Source organism: Lepidochelys olivacea, assembly GCF_965140295.1.
Source record: "Lepidochelys olivacea isolate rLepOli2 genome assembly, chromosome: 13".
In the NCBI taxonomy this organism is placed as follows: Eukaryota; Metazoa; Chordata; order Testudines; family Cheloniidae; genus Lepidochelys; species Lepidochelys olivacea.
This window is the reverse complement of record NC_140423.1, coordinates 32152111-32165243: the sequence shown is the minus strand read 5'-3', so window position 1 is coordinate 32165243 and position 13133 is coordinate 32152111. Positions and strand designations below refer to the sequence as shown.

Here is a 13133-nt window from a genome sequence, read left to right as displayed (position 1 = left end):
TCCCATCTAATTTTAAATATCCAAGTCATGGGATTCCTGCCCTGTCCCCTAGGAGGCGCTTGCATCACCTCATATAGCTCACTACCAGGGGGCACTTCCTGAGATGCAGCCTCTCTTTTCTCTCTCTCAGTTTCCACCCATTTCCCCAGGTTCTAGCCCCACAGATCACACTTAGACCATCCCACGCCTAGTTGTGTGTGCCCCCCCGACAGTCTTGCTTTAGCCACATTCCGCAGATTGAGCTCTCTATTCTTCCCTTATAAAGTAGAGCCTCTCACCTCATGGCTGGTTCCATTGCTCTCAGGCTTTTGTCTATATCTTTCTGACAGGGCAATTCCCAGAGCTGGATGCAGTGTTTAGGGATTCACAGATGTTAAGGCCAGAGGGCCCATTAGCATCATCTAGTCTGACCTCCTGCAAATACAGGCCAGAGAACCCATCCAGGGATTCCCAGATCCAGCCCAGAACTTGTGGTTGAGCTAGACTAGAGCTTGAAGGAGACCACCAGCCTTGACTTCAATGTCCAGAGGATCTCAAGAGGTGCCAGTGCAGTCGTCTCCCTGGTCTGTGATGGACACTATGACACTCTACACCCCAGGGGAGCACCCTGTAACCCCCGTATTCGTCATTTACCTATGATTGTGATATTGCATATAAAGCAGGCCATGTAAGGTATCATGGGAAAGGTTATGATCTGCTGAAACCCACTGTTCCATCTAAATATGAGTATCATTAATGCATATGAAGTTATGAGAATTGTGTTGCATGGCTGTCACTTAAATATGCTGTGGGTTTGGGAAGTGCGCAGATACTAGCTTCCCAAAGACAATAACCCGGGGTATAACCAATGCCCAGACGGGTGTCAAACAACCATCAACAGACATTGTCCAGCCAGGAAGCTACAATACAATGACTCACTTGCACAAGGCCACACCAGGGGAATTGCTCAACCTTGCCTGGTGACTCAGCAATGCCCACCGGACATGTCTGGACTTGTGTCCTCCAAGGACTTAGGGTATAAAACAGAACACAGTGGCCCCATGCTTGGCCTTTTCTCCTCCCCTCACCTATGCTGCAAGCAACAAGGATGCTCAGAAGACAGAAGATTTCAACAGAGGAGACTGGCCCAGGTTTAAGGGACAAACCTGTATATTAAGAACGGTGAGATCCAGTGGGGGTGAGAACATTGCTTGATCTAGTCTGATAAGAGTTAAGGTTGAGGCTGACTGTTTATATTTTATTTTCCTTTGGTAACCACTCTAACTTTTTGCCTATCACTTATAATCACTTACAATCTATCTTTTGTAGTCAATACATTTGTTTAACTGTTTATCTTTACCAGTGAGTTTGCCTGAAGTGTTTGGTAAATGCGCTCAGGTTTACAAAGGCTGGTGTATATTCACTTCCCACTGATGAAGTGGTGAACCAATTAATAAATTTCCATTGCTCAAGAAAGGGTCTCGAGCAGCGCAAGACGGTATATTCCTGAGGTACTAAGCTAGGAGCTGAGGGAATCTGGCTGCTGCCTTTGTCTGTGTGATTCGTGAGTGGCTCTAGGACCATTCATGCAATCTAGCTGGCTGTGGGGCTGCACGTGCTGTTGTACTGAGTGATAGCCCCTGGAGGGGTTTGCTGCTTGTCACCAGTAAAACACTGTGAGAGACAACCCAAATTAGTCAGTTAAGGGGGCATAGCGGTCCCACAGTCCCAGGTTGTACCCCGGGGTTCCTGTCACAGACATCTTTATCCAGGCAGCCCCGATTCCCTTGGGGCACCTCAGTGCGCTGGAAGTGGAATTTGTTGACTGCTCTCCCTGCTAGCTCTCCAGCAGCTGTTCCTGTTCCCACCTGCTGTGGGCTTATTTGGTGTTATTTCTCCCTAGAAGTACAGTCTTGTATTTTTCCAAAACGAATCTCACCTTGTTATTTCTACTGTGTGTTTCTACTCCCTTTGTTGGATTTCTGCCCTTACTCACACTGGACCTGATCCCCCTTTGGGCTGCACCTGTGCACAGTGGCTGTAAAATGCTGCCATTCCAACTCAGTAGCATCCACCGCTCACCATGCCCTGGGGCCCACGACCTACTGTGCCCTGGGGCAATGCGGGGCTGGGCCCATAGTCTGATCTGAAATGTAATCGATGTGAAGAGCATTACTGAAGAGTTGGCACCAGAGGGTATGCCCCTCCCCATGACACCTTCCCATGTGGAGGAGTGTTTTCCAATGCACTCAGCATTGGTCTAACTGCTCTCATTGACACCCAGGGAAATCTACCAGTAACATTAAAGGGAACTGGGCACCTATGCCCCAGGCAGCTTTGGAAATCTCAGCCCTGAAGTCAGTCACATCCCGCCTGCTTGAACTGCCTCTCTGCTGGGTCTGTCCTTGTTAGATGCCCAGAGCAGTCTGGGGAATCCTCCAGAGAGAAATGCTGGCTGGCTCCCCCAGTCCCATGACTGAGCGTTGCTGAGGAGAGGACCATGGACAGGGCGCACTGTGACTCTCCCACCCCAGAGGAACCCAGGCATGTGTTCCAAGAAAATGGGGAGGGTGAAAACAGGTGCGGGAGATAGGCTAAGCACCCCAGAGCTCCACAGCTAATACCCCAAAGCCCTACCCGGAGATGTTTGTCCGGGCTCCGGGCTCCTGAGAAACGACTTACATATCACTGCCGGCTGTGGGTTTCAGCAAAGGGCTGGGAAGGTTGGCTTCCAGAATGTCGTTAAAGCCAGAATTGCCAATGTTCTTAGCCAGCTGCAAAACAGATAAGTAAGAAACAAGTTGGTGCAACGTACAGCGCCGTGCTGAGAGCTGGGAGCGCACGCCAGCCAGTGTACCGGGGCAGGGGGGGCGCTGGACAATAGAGCCCATGGGCAGGGGCCAGGTAGGCCTGGGCACAGAGAGCCCGCCTCTCACCGTAAGCTGGCCCATGTTGTAACTAGCTCCTGTCTGTGCAATGCCCTATCCAAGGTGCAGGCAACAGCAGAGCAAGGGGGCGCCCTAAGGGTGTGCCTGTGGGTGGCAGTGGAGCTGGCTTGTGCCCTAAGGGAGCGCAGGTGGTGGCAGAGTGGGGGGGGCGCTCTGAGGGAGCACAAGTGGGCAGCAACGGGGGGGGCGCTCTGAGGGAGCACGCGTGGGCAGCAGCGGGGGGGCGCTCTGAAGAAGTGCGCATGTGGGTGGCAGCAGAGCAGGGGGGCGCCCTGAGGGAGTGCAGGCGGTGGCAGAGCGCGGAGGGGCGCTCTGAGGGAGCGCAGGGGGTGGCAGAGTGCGGGGGGGCGCCCTGAGGGAGCACAGGAGGTGGCAGAGCGTGGGGGGACGCCCTGAGGGAGTGCGTATGGGCAGCAGCAGAGGGGGGGCTCCACGGAAGTGCGCGCGTAGGCAGCAGTGGAACAGGGGGGCGCTCTGATGGAGCGTAGGGGGTGGCAGAGCGCGGGAGGGCACCCTGAGGGAGCGTAGGGGGTGGCAGAGCACGGGAGGGCACCCTAAGGGAGCGTAGGGGGTGGCAGAGCGTGGGAGGGCACCCTGAGGGAGCGTAGGGGGTGGCAGAACGTGGGAGGGCACCCTGAGGGAGCGCAGGCGGTGGCAGAGCGTGGGACGGCACCCTGAGGGAGCGCAGGCGGTGGCAGAGTGCGGGGGGGGCGCCCTGAGGAAGCGCAGGAGGTGGCAGAGCACGGGAGGGCACCCTGAGGGAGCGCAGGGGGTGGCAGAGCGCGGGAGGGCACCCTGAGGGAGCGCAGGGGGTGGCAGAGTGCGGTGGGGCACCCTGAGGGAGCACAGGAGGTGGCAGAGCGTGGGGGGGTGCCCTGAGGGAGCGCGTATGGGCAGCAGCAGAAGGGGGGCTCTGCGAAAGTGCGCGCGTAGGCAACAGTGGAGCAGGGGGGCGCTCTGAGGGAGCGCAGGAGGTGGCAGAGTGTGGGAGGGCACCCTGAGGGAGCGCAGGGGGTGGCAGAGTGTGGGAGGGCACCCTGAGGGAGCGCAGGAGGTGGCAGAGCGTGGGAGGGCACCCTGAGGGAGCGCAGGGGGTGGCAGAGCGTGGGAGGGCGCCCTGAGGGAGCGCAGGAGGTGGCAGAGTGCGGGGGGGGCGCCTTGAGGGAGCGCAGGAGGTGGCAGAGTGCGGGGGGGGCGCCCTGAGGGAGCGCAGGAGGTGGCAGAGCGTGGGAGGGCACCCTGAGGGAGCGCAGGAGGTGGCAGAGTGCGGGGGGGGCGCCCTGAGGGAGCGCAGGAGGTGGCAGAGCGTGGGAGGGCACCCTGAGGGAGCGCAGGAGGTGGCAGAGCGTGGGAGGGCACCCTGAGGGAGCGCAGGAGGTGGCAGAGCGTGGGAGGGCACCCTGAGGGAGCGCAGGGGGTGGCAGAGCATGGGAGGGCACCCTGAGGGAGCGCAGGAGGTGGCAGAGCGTGGGAGGGCACCCTGAGGGAGCGCAGGGGGTGGCAGAGCGTGGGAGGGCGCCCTGAGGGAGCGCAGGGGGTGGCAGAGTGCGGGGGGCACCCTGAGGGAGTGCAGGTGGTGGCAGAGCGCGGGGGGACGCCCTGAGGGAGCGCGTATGGGCAGCAGCAGAAGGGGGGCTCTGCGGAAGTGTGCGTGTGGGCAGCAGTGGAGCAGGGGGGTGCCCTGAGGGAGCGTAGGGGGTGGCAGAGTGCGGGAGCACACCCTGAGGGAGCGCAGGGGGTGGCAGAGCGTGGGGGTGGCGCCCTGAGGGATCGCAGGGGGTGGCAGAGCGCGGGGGGGCGCCCTGAGGGAGCGCGTATGGGCAGCAGCAGAGGGGGGGCTCTGCGGAAGTGCGCGTGTGGGCAGCAGCGGAGCAGGGGGGTGCCCTGAGGGAGTGCAGGGGGTGGCAGAGCGCAGGGGGGGGCGTCCTGAGGGAGCGCAGGGGGTGGCAGAGCGCGGGGGGGCGCCCTGAGGGAGCGCGTATGGGCAGCAGCAGAAGGGGGGCTCTGCGGAAGTGCGCGCGTAGGCAACAGTGGAGCAGGGGGGCGCTCTGAGGGAGAGTAGAGGGTGGCAGAGCGTGGGAGGGCACCCTGAGGGAGCGCAGGAGGTGGCAGAGCGTGGGAGGGCACCCTGAGGGAGCGCAGGGGGTGGCAGAGTGTGGGAGGGCACCCTGAGGGAGCGCAGGAGGTGGCAGAGTGCGGGGGGGCGTCCTGAGGGAGCGCAGGAGGTGGCAGAGTGCGGGGGGGGCGCCCTGAGGGAGCGCAGGAGGTGGCAGAGTGCGGGGGGGGCACCCTGAGGGAGCGCAGGAGGTGGCAGAGTGCGGGGGGGGCGCCCTGAGGGAGCGCAGGAGGTGGCAGAGCGTGGGAGGGCACCCTGAGGGAGCGCAGGAGGTGGCAGAGCGTGGGAGGGCACCCTGAGGGAGCGCAGGGGGTGGCAGAGCGTGGGAGGGCGCCCTGAGGGAGCGCAGGGGGTGGCAGAGTGCGGGGGGCACCCTGAGGGAGTGCAGGTGGTGGCAGAGCGCGGGGGGACGCCCTGAGGGAGCGCGTATGGGCAGCAGCAGAAGGGGGGCTCTGCGGAAGTGCGCGTGTGGGCAGCAGTGGAGCAGGGGGGTGCCCTGAGGGAGCGTAGGGGGTGGCAGAGTGCGGGAGTGCACCCTGAGGGAGCGCAGGGGGTGGCAGAGCGTGGGGGTGGCGCCCTGAGGGATCGCAGGGGGTGGCAGAGCGCGGGGGGGCGCCCTGAGGGAGCGCGTATGGGCAGCAGCAGAGGGGGGGCTCTGCGGAAGTGCGCGTGTGGGCAGCAGCGGAGCAGGGGGGTGCCCTGAGGGAGTGCAGGGGGTGGCAGAGCGCGGGGGGGGGCGTCCTGAGGGAGCGCAGGGGGTGGCAGAGCGCGGGGGGGCGCCCTGAGGGAGCGCAGGGGGTGGCAGAGCGCGGGGGGGCGCCCTGAGGGAGCATGTGCGGGTAGTTCCCTACCAAGAGCTCAGAGGTTGCAAGCTTGTCCAGAGACAGCGACTGGATGCGGGAGTGGTGCACGCCCATCTCTCGGTGAATCCCGGAGCACTCGATGCAGATCAGGATGCCCAGGTTAATGGAGAGCCAGCTTGGGTCTGTTGGGGAGACAGCACATTGCTCTGATTAGCACCCCCATCCTGCCAGAGGTGCTGGGCAGTCAGGGGCACAGGATGGGGTGAACAAGACACCTTGTCAACCACTCAGTCTCACCCCCCCCTCCCCGGCCTACAGTGGGGCATCTGAGCAGGTGGTGGAAATGGAGAAGAGAGAGGATGAAGGTGGGTGGATGGACTGGGACAGAGACAGGAAAGGAAGGAGAGTGGAAGGGAGACTATATTGGGAATGAAGGTACATGGACAGTGAGAGCCAGATTCCCCTCCCCAGACCAGGTGCACTTTACTGAGGGAATCCTTGCTGGGACTAGAGCTGTCAGAGCTCCTCTGCTTTCCTCCATGCAGCCTCCGGCACCCCGCAGGGGAATGGCTGGAGCACAATGCTCTCTGGTAGTCTCAAGCTGGTGGATAGTCCCTCAGGGACCACAGCTGGGTGGTGCAAGTCAGAGCAGCCCCCAGGATGCTTTAGTCTGTGCCGGGGGCCAGGCACAGAATCAGGGAGGCATAACTGGACAGAATAGAGAATCTGGGCTGTAGAAAAAAATGTGAGAACAGGAAGGGGAAGTGCCATGGGGTCCAAGGAGCCGCTGGCCACTTGACTTTACATGATCGACTGAGTGGAGGATGGCAAAGGGGGCTGTTTATGGCAAACGTGGAAAAATAATTTGAAAATGTCCCAGCTTTGGATCGGGGTGGGAGGAGAGTGGGGAGCCCCTTCCCCCCAACTGGCCCCTGTTGGGTCTGGGCAGGGAGCTCCTTCCCCCCCTTGGAGGCTGTCATCCCCCTGGGGTTTGTGGATGGGAGCTGACAGGTCTGCTGGCTGCTTTGCCATGCCGTTGCTCTGGGTTGCGCATGCTGCGTGCAGTGGCGCTCAGAGCAGGTCTACACTTAAAATGGCAGATCTGCACGGGTGCAGCTGCACTGCTGTAGCTATTTGGTGAAGATGCTCTTTCCCCGACGACCCATGGAAATGCACTCTCCATAGCTGCTGGTAGTGACGGGGCTGCCCATGGGGGTCTGGGAATGGAGGGCGTAAATTCACTGATTTTAAAGGTACCCCTAGAAGGAGTTTCCAGGCCACTGCTCCTCCCCCCAGTTCCCTCTCTGGAGCGAGAGGTTGGTGCCTTGTCCTCGCAGGTCCGTGTCCCTGTGTGCTAGGGCTCCAGCTTAGGTGCAACTCACACAAATGCTTGGTCTGGACGTTGCTCTGGGCAGGGACCTGCCTTGCTATTGGCTCTGTCTGTAAAGGGCCATGCCCCCTCTGGAACTAGCTCCCTAGCAATGAGACTCAAAGAAAGAACCTGACTTAGTCAGTCTCACACAACATGCCAGCTGCCAGTGCCTGGAAATGTCTGAGCTCAGGCCCGGGGGGGCACAGAGAACTGTAGGCTAGTGGCTAGAGCACGGGACTTGGCTTTATGCCAGACTCTGACACTAACTGGCTGGGTGACCTTGACCAAGTCATTCCCCTCCATGTGCCTCCATTCCCCCTGGGAAAAGGGCAAATGCTGATGGGGTTTGTAGGCTGCTGCCAGAGCAGAGGTGATCGCGCTGCCAGTGCTCCAGTACAAGGCAGTTCCTGGAGTTTCTTGCCCGACATCCCACTTTTAATACTCTCAGATTCCAAGGCCTCATCTAATCTGTCCTCCTGCATACACAGGCCAGAGAACCCCAAATAATCCCTGTCTTCATTCAAAACTTGCCAGGGCTGGAGAAGTCACCACTCCCCAGCAGGATTGTCTGGCTATGTGGACTCTCTCCTCAGGCCCTACGCTACCAGCACTCCCAGCTACCTTCGAGACACCACTGACTTCCTGAGGAAACTACAATCCATCGGTGATCTTCCTGAAAACACCATCCTGGCCACTATGGATGTAGAAGCCCTCTACACCAACATTCCACGCAAAGATGGACTACAACCCGTCAGGAACAGTATCCCCGATAATGTCACGGCAAACCTGGTGGCTGACCTTTGTGACTTTGTCCTCACCCATAACTATTTCACATTTGGGGACAATGCATACCCGCATGGCCCCACAGTATGCCAACATTTTTATGGCTGACTTAGAACAAAGCTTCCTCAGCTCTTGTCCCCTAACGCCCCTACTCTACTTGCGCTACATTGATGACATCTTCATCATCTGGACCCATGGAAAAGAAGCCCTTGAGGAATTCCACCATGATTTCAACAATTTCCATCCCACCATCAACCTCAGCCTAGACCAAGCCACACAAGTGGTCCATTTCCTGGACACTACTGTGATGGTCACATAAACACCACCCTATACCGGAAACCTACTGACCACTATACTTACCTACATGCCTCCAGCTTCCATCCAGGACAAACCACACGATCCATTGTCTACAGCCAAGCTCTAAGATACAACCGCATTTGCTCCATCCCTCAGACAGAGACAAACACCTACAAGATCTCTATCAAGCATTCTTAAAACTACAATACCCACCTGCTGAAGTGAAGAAACAGATTGACAGAGCCAGAAGAGTACCCAGAAGTCACCTACTACAGGACAGGCCCAACAAAGAAAATAACAGAATGCCACTAGCTGTCACCTTCAGCCCCCATCTAAAACCTCTCCAGCGCATCATCAAAGATTTACAACCTATCCTGAAAAATGATCCCTCACTCTCACAGATCTTGGGAGACAGACCAGTCCTCGCTTACAGACAGCCCCCCAACCTGAAGCAAATACTCACCAGCAACCACACACGACACAACAAAAACACTAATCCAGGAACCTATCCTTGCAACAAAGCCCGATGCCAACTCTGTCCACATATTTATTCAAGTGACACCATCATAGGACCTAAACACATTAGCCATGCCATCAGAGCTCATTCACCTGCACATCTACCAATGTGATATATGCCATCATGTGCCAGCAATGCCCCTCTGCCATGTACATTGGCCAAACCGGACAGTCTACGCAAAAGAATAAATGGACACAAATCTGACATCAGGAATCATAACATTCAAAAACCGGTAGGAGAACGCTTCAACCTCTGTGGCCACTCAGTAAAAGATTTAAGGGTGGCAATTTTGCAACAGAAAAGCTTCAAAAACAGACTCCAATGAGAAACTGCAGTGCTTGAATTAATATGCAAACTAGATACCATTAACTTGGGTTTGAATAGAGACTGGGAGTGGCTGGGTCATTACACTTATTGAAACTATTTCCTTAAGTTAAGTATCCTCACACCTTCTTGTCAACTGTCTAAATGGGCCATCTTGATTATCACTACAAAAGTTTTTTTCGCCTGCTGATAATATCTCATCTTAACTAATTAGCCTCTCACAGTTTGTATGGTAACTTCCAACTTATCTGTATGTGTGTGTGTATATATATATGTATATATCTTACTATATGTTCCATTCTATGCATCCGATGAAGTGGGCAGTAGCCCACGAAAGCTTATGCTCTAATAAATTTGTTAGTCGCTAAGGTGCCACAAGTACTCCTGTTCTTTTCACTCCCCTTAGTAAACCCTTCCACTAAATGTACACCTCTGTACAGTCTGAATGTGTCTAGCTTCAACTTCCAGCCACTGGAGTGTTAGACCTTCTCTGGTAGACTGAGGAGCCCACCAGCAAATATTTGTTCCCCACGTAGGTATTTCTAGACTAATCACATCCCCCCTTAACCTTCTCTTCGTTAAGCTAAATAGAGTGAGTTCCTTGAGTCTATATCACTATGAGGTAGGTTTCTAATCCTTCAGTCATTTGCATGGCCTCTTCTCTGAACCCTCACCAATTTATCAGCATCCTTCTTGAACTGTGGGCACCAGAACCGGACTTAGGATTCCAGCAACAGAGGGCAGGAGTGACTGAGTGGGAGGAGCCAAAGGGCGGGGTGGGGGCAGGAGGGACTGATTTCGGAGGTGCAAAGGGTTCAGCAAAGTGGTGTCTGAGGGGACTCAGTCTCCTCTCACTGAGCAGTTTCACAGCAGGATCCTTCCATTGATTCGGGGGGGATGGAGGGGGGGGGTCCAAGGAGTTTGAGGGCAGATCCATGGTCCCCTCTCTCAAGGCTGTAATTCAGGGAAAGCTCTATGTGGGGCTCCCGCCAAACTGGGTATTTCTGCAGGAGGGAGGAGTGCAGGGCATTTTCCCAAGGAGCTGTGGAAAGCCCCTGAATGGCGCTGGTGATGGGGGTGAGAGCAGTGGTGTGCTGGCTGGGGTGGGGGTAGGGTGCCCAGATGCTCCCTGCCACCCATGGCTCCAGCAGCCCCATGCTGTGAGTGGAGTACAGGGCAGCGGAGGGGCTAGCAGCTGCCTTCGAGACGGCTGCTGGCTTGGCTGGAGCAGGGTCATTGCATCACTGTGCTGGGTGCTGACTGCGCAAGGTGCCTGTCCCTGTCCCTGTCCCATCCTCCCATGACTACGCTCACCTGGTGCTGAGCAGTCGCAGCACACACTGTTCCCCGGCATGCACCTGATCTCCTCGATGATGGCCCTGGTCAGCCCCTCCATGCTGCTCTCTCGACTGCCATGCACCCGGCTGAAGGCCACATTCAGAGCCTCCTCCTTACTGTTGCTGAGAACAGAAATCCAGCTGCAAGGAGGAGGAAGCTGTTGTCAGAGGGGCCCCTGTTCCATGTCAGGAAGGGGGTACGGGCTCTGTACTCTGGTGCACGGGGGAGCAGAAGCGAGGGCTAGGCATGAGCCATTGCTGCCGTGCTGCGCCATCGCCCCCTGCGTGCTCAGGGCTAACATGGGCAGGGTGCCTGGGGCAGTGGAGACCTCGAGTTCTGCACATGCACATTGCTCTGAGGAGGGACTCTGCCCCATGGCCTCACCCTGGCACTTGGCAGGAGCCCCGGAGTGGCTGCAGAGCAGCATCTCAGAGCTGCAGGGGTGGGGACTGTGCTTCCAGACCTGCCCTGCACCTTTAGCCTTGCACCAACACTTGCCTGGGGTGGGCCAAAGCTCGCTACAGGCCTGTGCAGGCTCAGAGAAGGAAGTAGGGTGGGCTCACAGCAGGCTCCTCCCCACACCTCATTACTGGCAGGAACTTGGTAGTGAGGGCCGGTGAACTCAGACCGGCCATTGCTGCCCTCTGGCTGGTGCGTCTCCCTGCAGGGCAGACAGAGGCAGCCCAACAGAGAACACCACTTTTCAACCCCCACGTTCACAGCTGGGGATGGGCAAGAGAAGGAGGCTGGAGGCAGCAGACCTTTGCAGGCAAGTCCCACTGCTCCAGCCGGTGCTAGGGACGGGCAACACGGAGGCTGCTGGCTCTTCTGCTCCACATGCAGGCCTGGGAGCCCGGGGCCATTGAATTCCAGCCATGGCCTTGGGCAAATCAGGCATCAGCAGCCCCTGCCTCAGCCTGGCTACCCTGCTGCCCTCCCTCCTGGAGGGGCGAGGAGGATGCAGGGCTCCAACCTGCGGCAGAGGAGTGAGATGGCCCAAGGAGCTGCCTCCCATTCAGCAGCTCACAGGGCTGGTACTTGTCCCCCACAAGAAGCCTTATGCCACTTGGCCATTCTGCTCCCGACTCAGCGCAGTCCCTGCTCCCACCCTGGTACTTACGCGGTGCATTCCTGCTCGTCCTCCGCCAGGAAGTGGTACGTGCGGTTATCTGAGATACACAGAACCATGTGTGTTTAGACCTGAGACAAACCGGCAGCCAGAGGGCACCAACGCCGCCCAGAGGCAGCTCTCTGCACTCCCCAGGTGAGGGGTGTGTGGCACAGTCCAGCACACAGAGGGGGGCCGCTCCTACGCCATTCACTCGCTCAGCCTCTGCGGCCAATGTGCATGGGGTTAGCACCCTGCTTGCCCCACCCGAAGGTGGTGCCAGGGGGGCCAGGTGCAAGAGCTCTGGCCCACATGCCCGTAGGCTGCAAGCATCTGAGGCTGTGAAGGTGCTACACCACTGAGCTCTACCCCTCTTTCTCTGTCAATCTTTCCTCAGCCCCAAGTCCTTTCAGGAAGCCAGCCAGGGTGTTGTGTTTTACTGAGGTGCACGTACAGCACCAGGCAGAATGGGACCCTGACTCGGAGCACTGCTGCCATACCAACACCTAGGAACGCCTGCGGTGGGCTAAGCTGCCTGCATCACAATGTGCTTGTTACCAAACCTCCGCTTTCCCCTGCTAGTGCCACCCGGCCAGCCAGACATCCAGCATGGGCATACACTGGCGAATCCCGCTGGGGAGATTCCTTTAATCACAACACCCAGGCTCTGTGTTTGCCAAGCAGCTTGAAAGCTCAGAACTGCCAACGGCCTCGCAAACCTGCTCCGTATCCCCATGCCCTGGGCCTGGCCTAGAGCTCCCGATTGGAACCACACAAGTAATGCCCCTGCCCTGCACCTTGCTGCATTGGTTCCCTGAGTCAGAAATTCAGCATGCGGCTGCCCATCGGGCCTTCCCCAGGCATTACGAAACAGACAATGGGACTCACGTGAAACGAGGTCGAAGCACTTCCTATCATCCGGGTTCGGCTTCACTTGGCAAGTCAGCAAATTCAGGTTGGTTGGTGAGCGGTTTAGCTAGTGGATGGAAGATGGAGTACTTGCAGCATTGCTAGAATAGCAACCCCTGGGGGCAGGTCCCGGCAATGCTCCCAAGCGATTAGGGTCACTGAGGCAGGGAACAGGGAGGAAGAACTTCTCAGCGGTTAGGGACAAACCTAAACTTGGGAGACTCAGGTTCAAGGCCCTGCTCTGTCAGAGCCTGCCGGTGTGAGCCTGGGGAAGTCACTTAGTCTCTCTGGCCTCAGTTCCCCTTTGTCCACGGGGATAACAGCCCTGCCCTGCCTCCCACGGGAGCTGTGAGGGGAATCCATTGAAGCCCGTGAGCGCTCAGCTAGGCCAGTGACAGGGGCCAGACAGAATGCAGTCGGCCTTCCCAGTAACCCATGCACTTTGTCCTTGCCGGTGCTGTCATCAATAATAATAAACAAAATCACAGCAATGACCTTTCCCCTGCTCCTGGATGCTGGGTGCGCTCTCCGTGCCGGCTCTCAGGCTGGGCAAGACCCTAGTGATTTGCCTGTGGTCCACTGAGGGCACAGGGACTCCAGCCTCAAAGGAAAGACTCCAGTGGGCATTGGGTCAGGCCA

The 13133-nt window shown here is 57.9% G+C and overlaps 1 protein-coding gene across 2 annotated transcripts in view; it reads right to left on the bottom strand.

Moving 5' to 3' along the window:
• LOC311529646 (arf-GAP with SH3 domain, ANK repeat and PH domain-containing protein 1-like) overlaps positions 1-13133 on the bottom strand; it is a gene marked incomplete at its 5' end in the record, with an annotated part of 119014 nt that overhangs the window by 50092 nt on the left and 55789 nt on the right. For both annotated transcript variants that reach the window (XM_084645775.1, XM_084645776.1), the window contains 5 exons: positions 2662-2753; positions 5895-6028; positions 10454-10617; positions 11598-11646; positions 12474-12561. In XM_084645775.1, coding sequence (XP_084501901.1) covers positions 2662-2753; positions 5895-6028; positions 10454-10617; positions 11598-11646; positions 12474-12561 — 527 coding nt within the window. The remainder of the gene's footprint in view (positions 1-2661; positions 2754-5894; positions 6029-10453; positions 10618-11597; positions 11647-12473; positions 12562-13133) is intronic.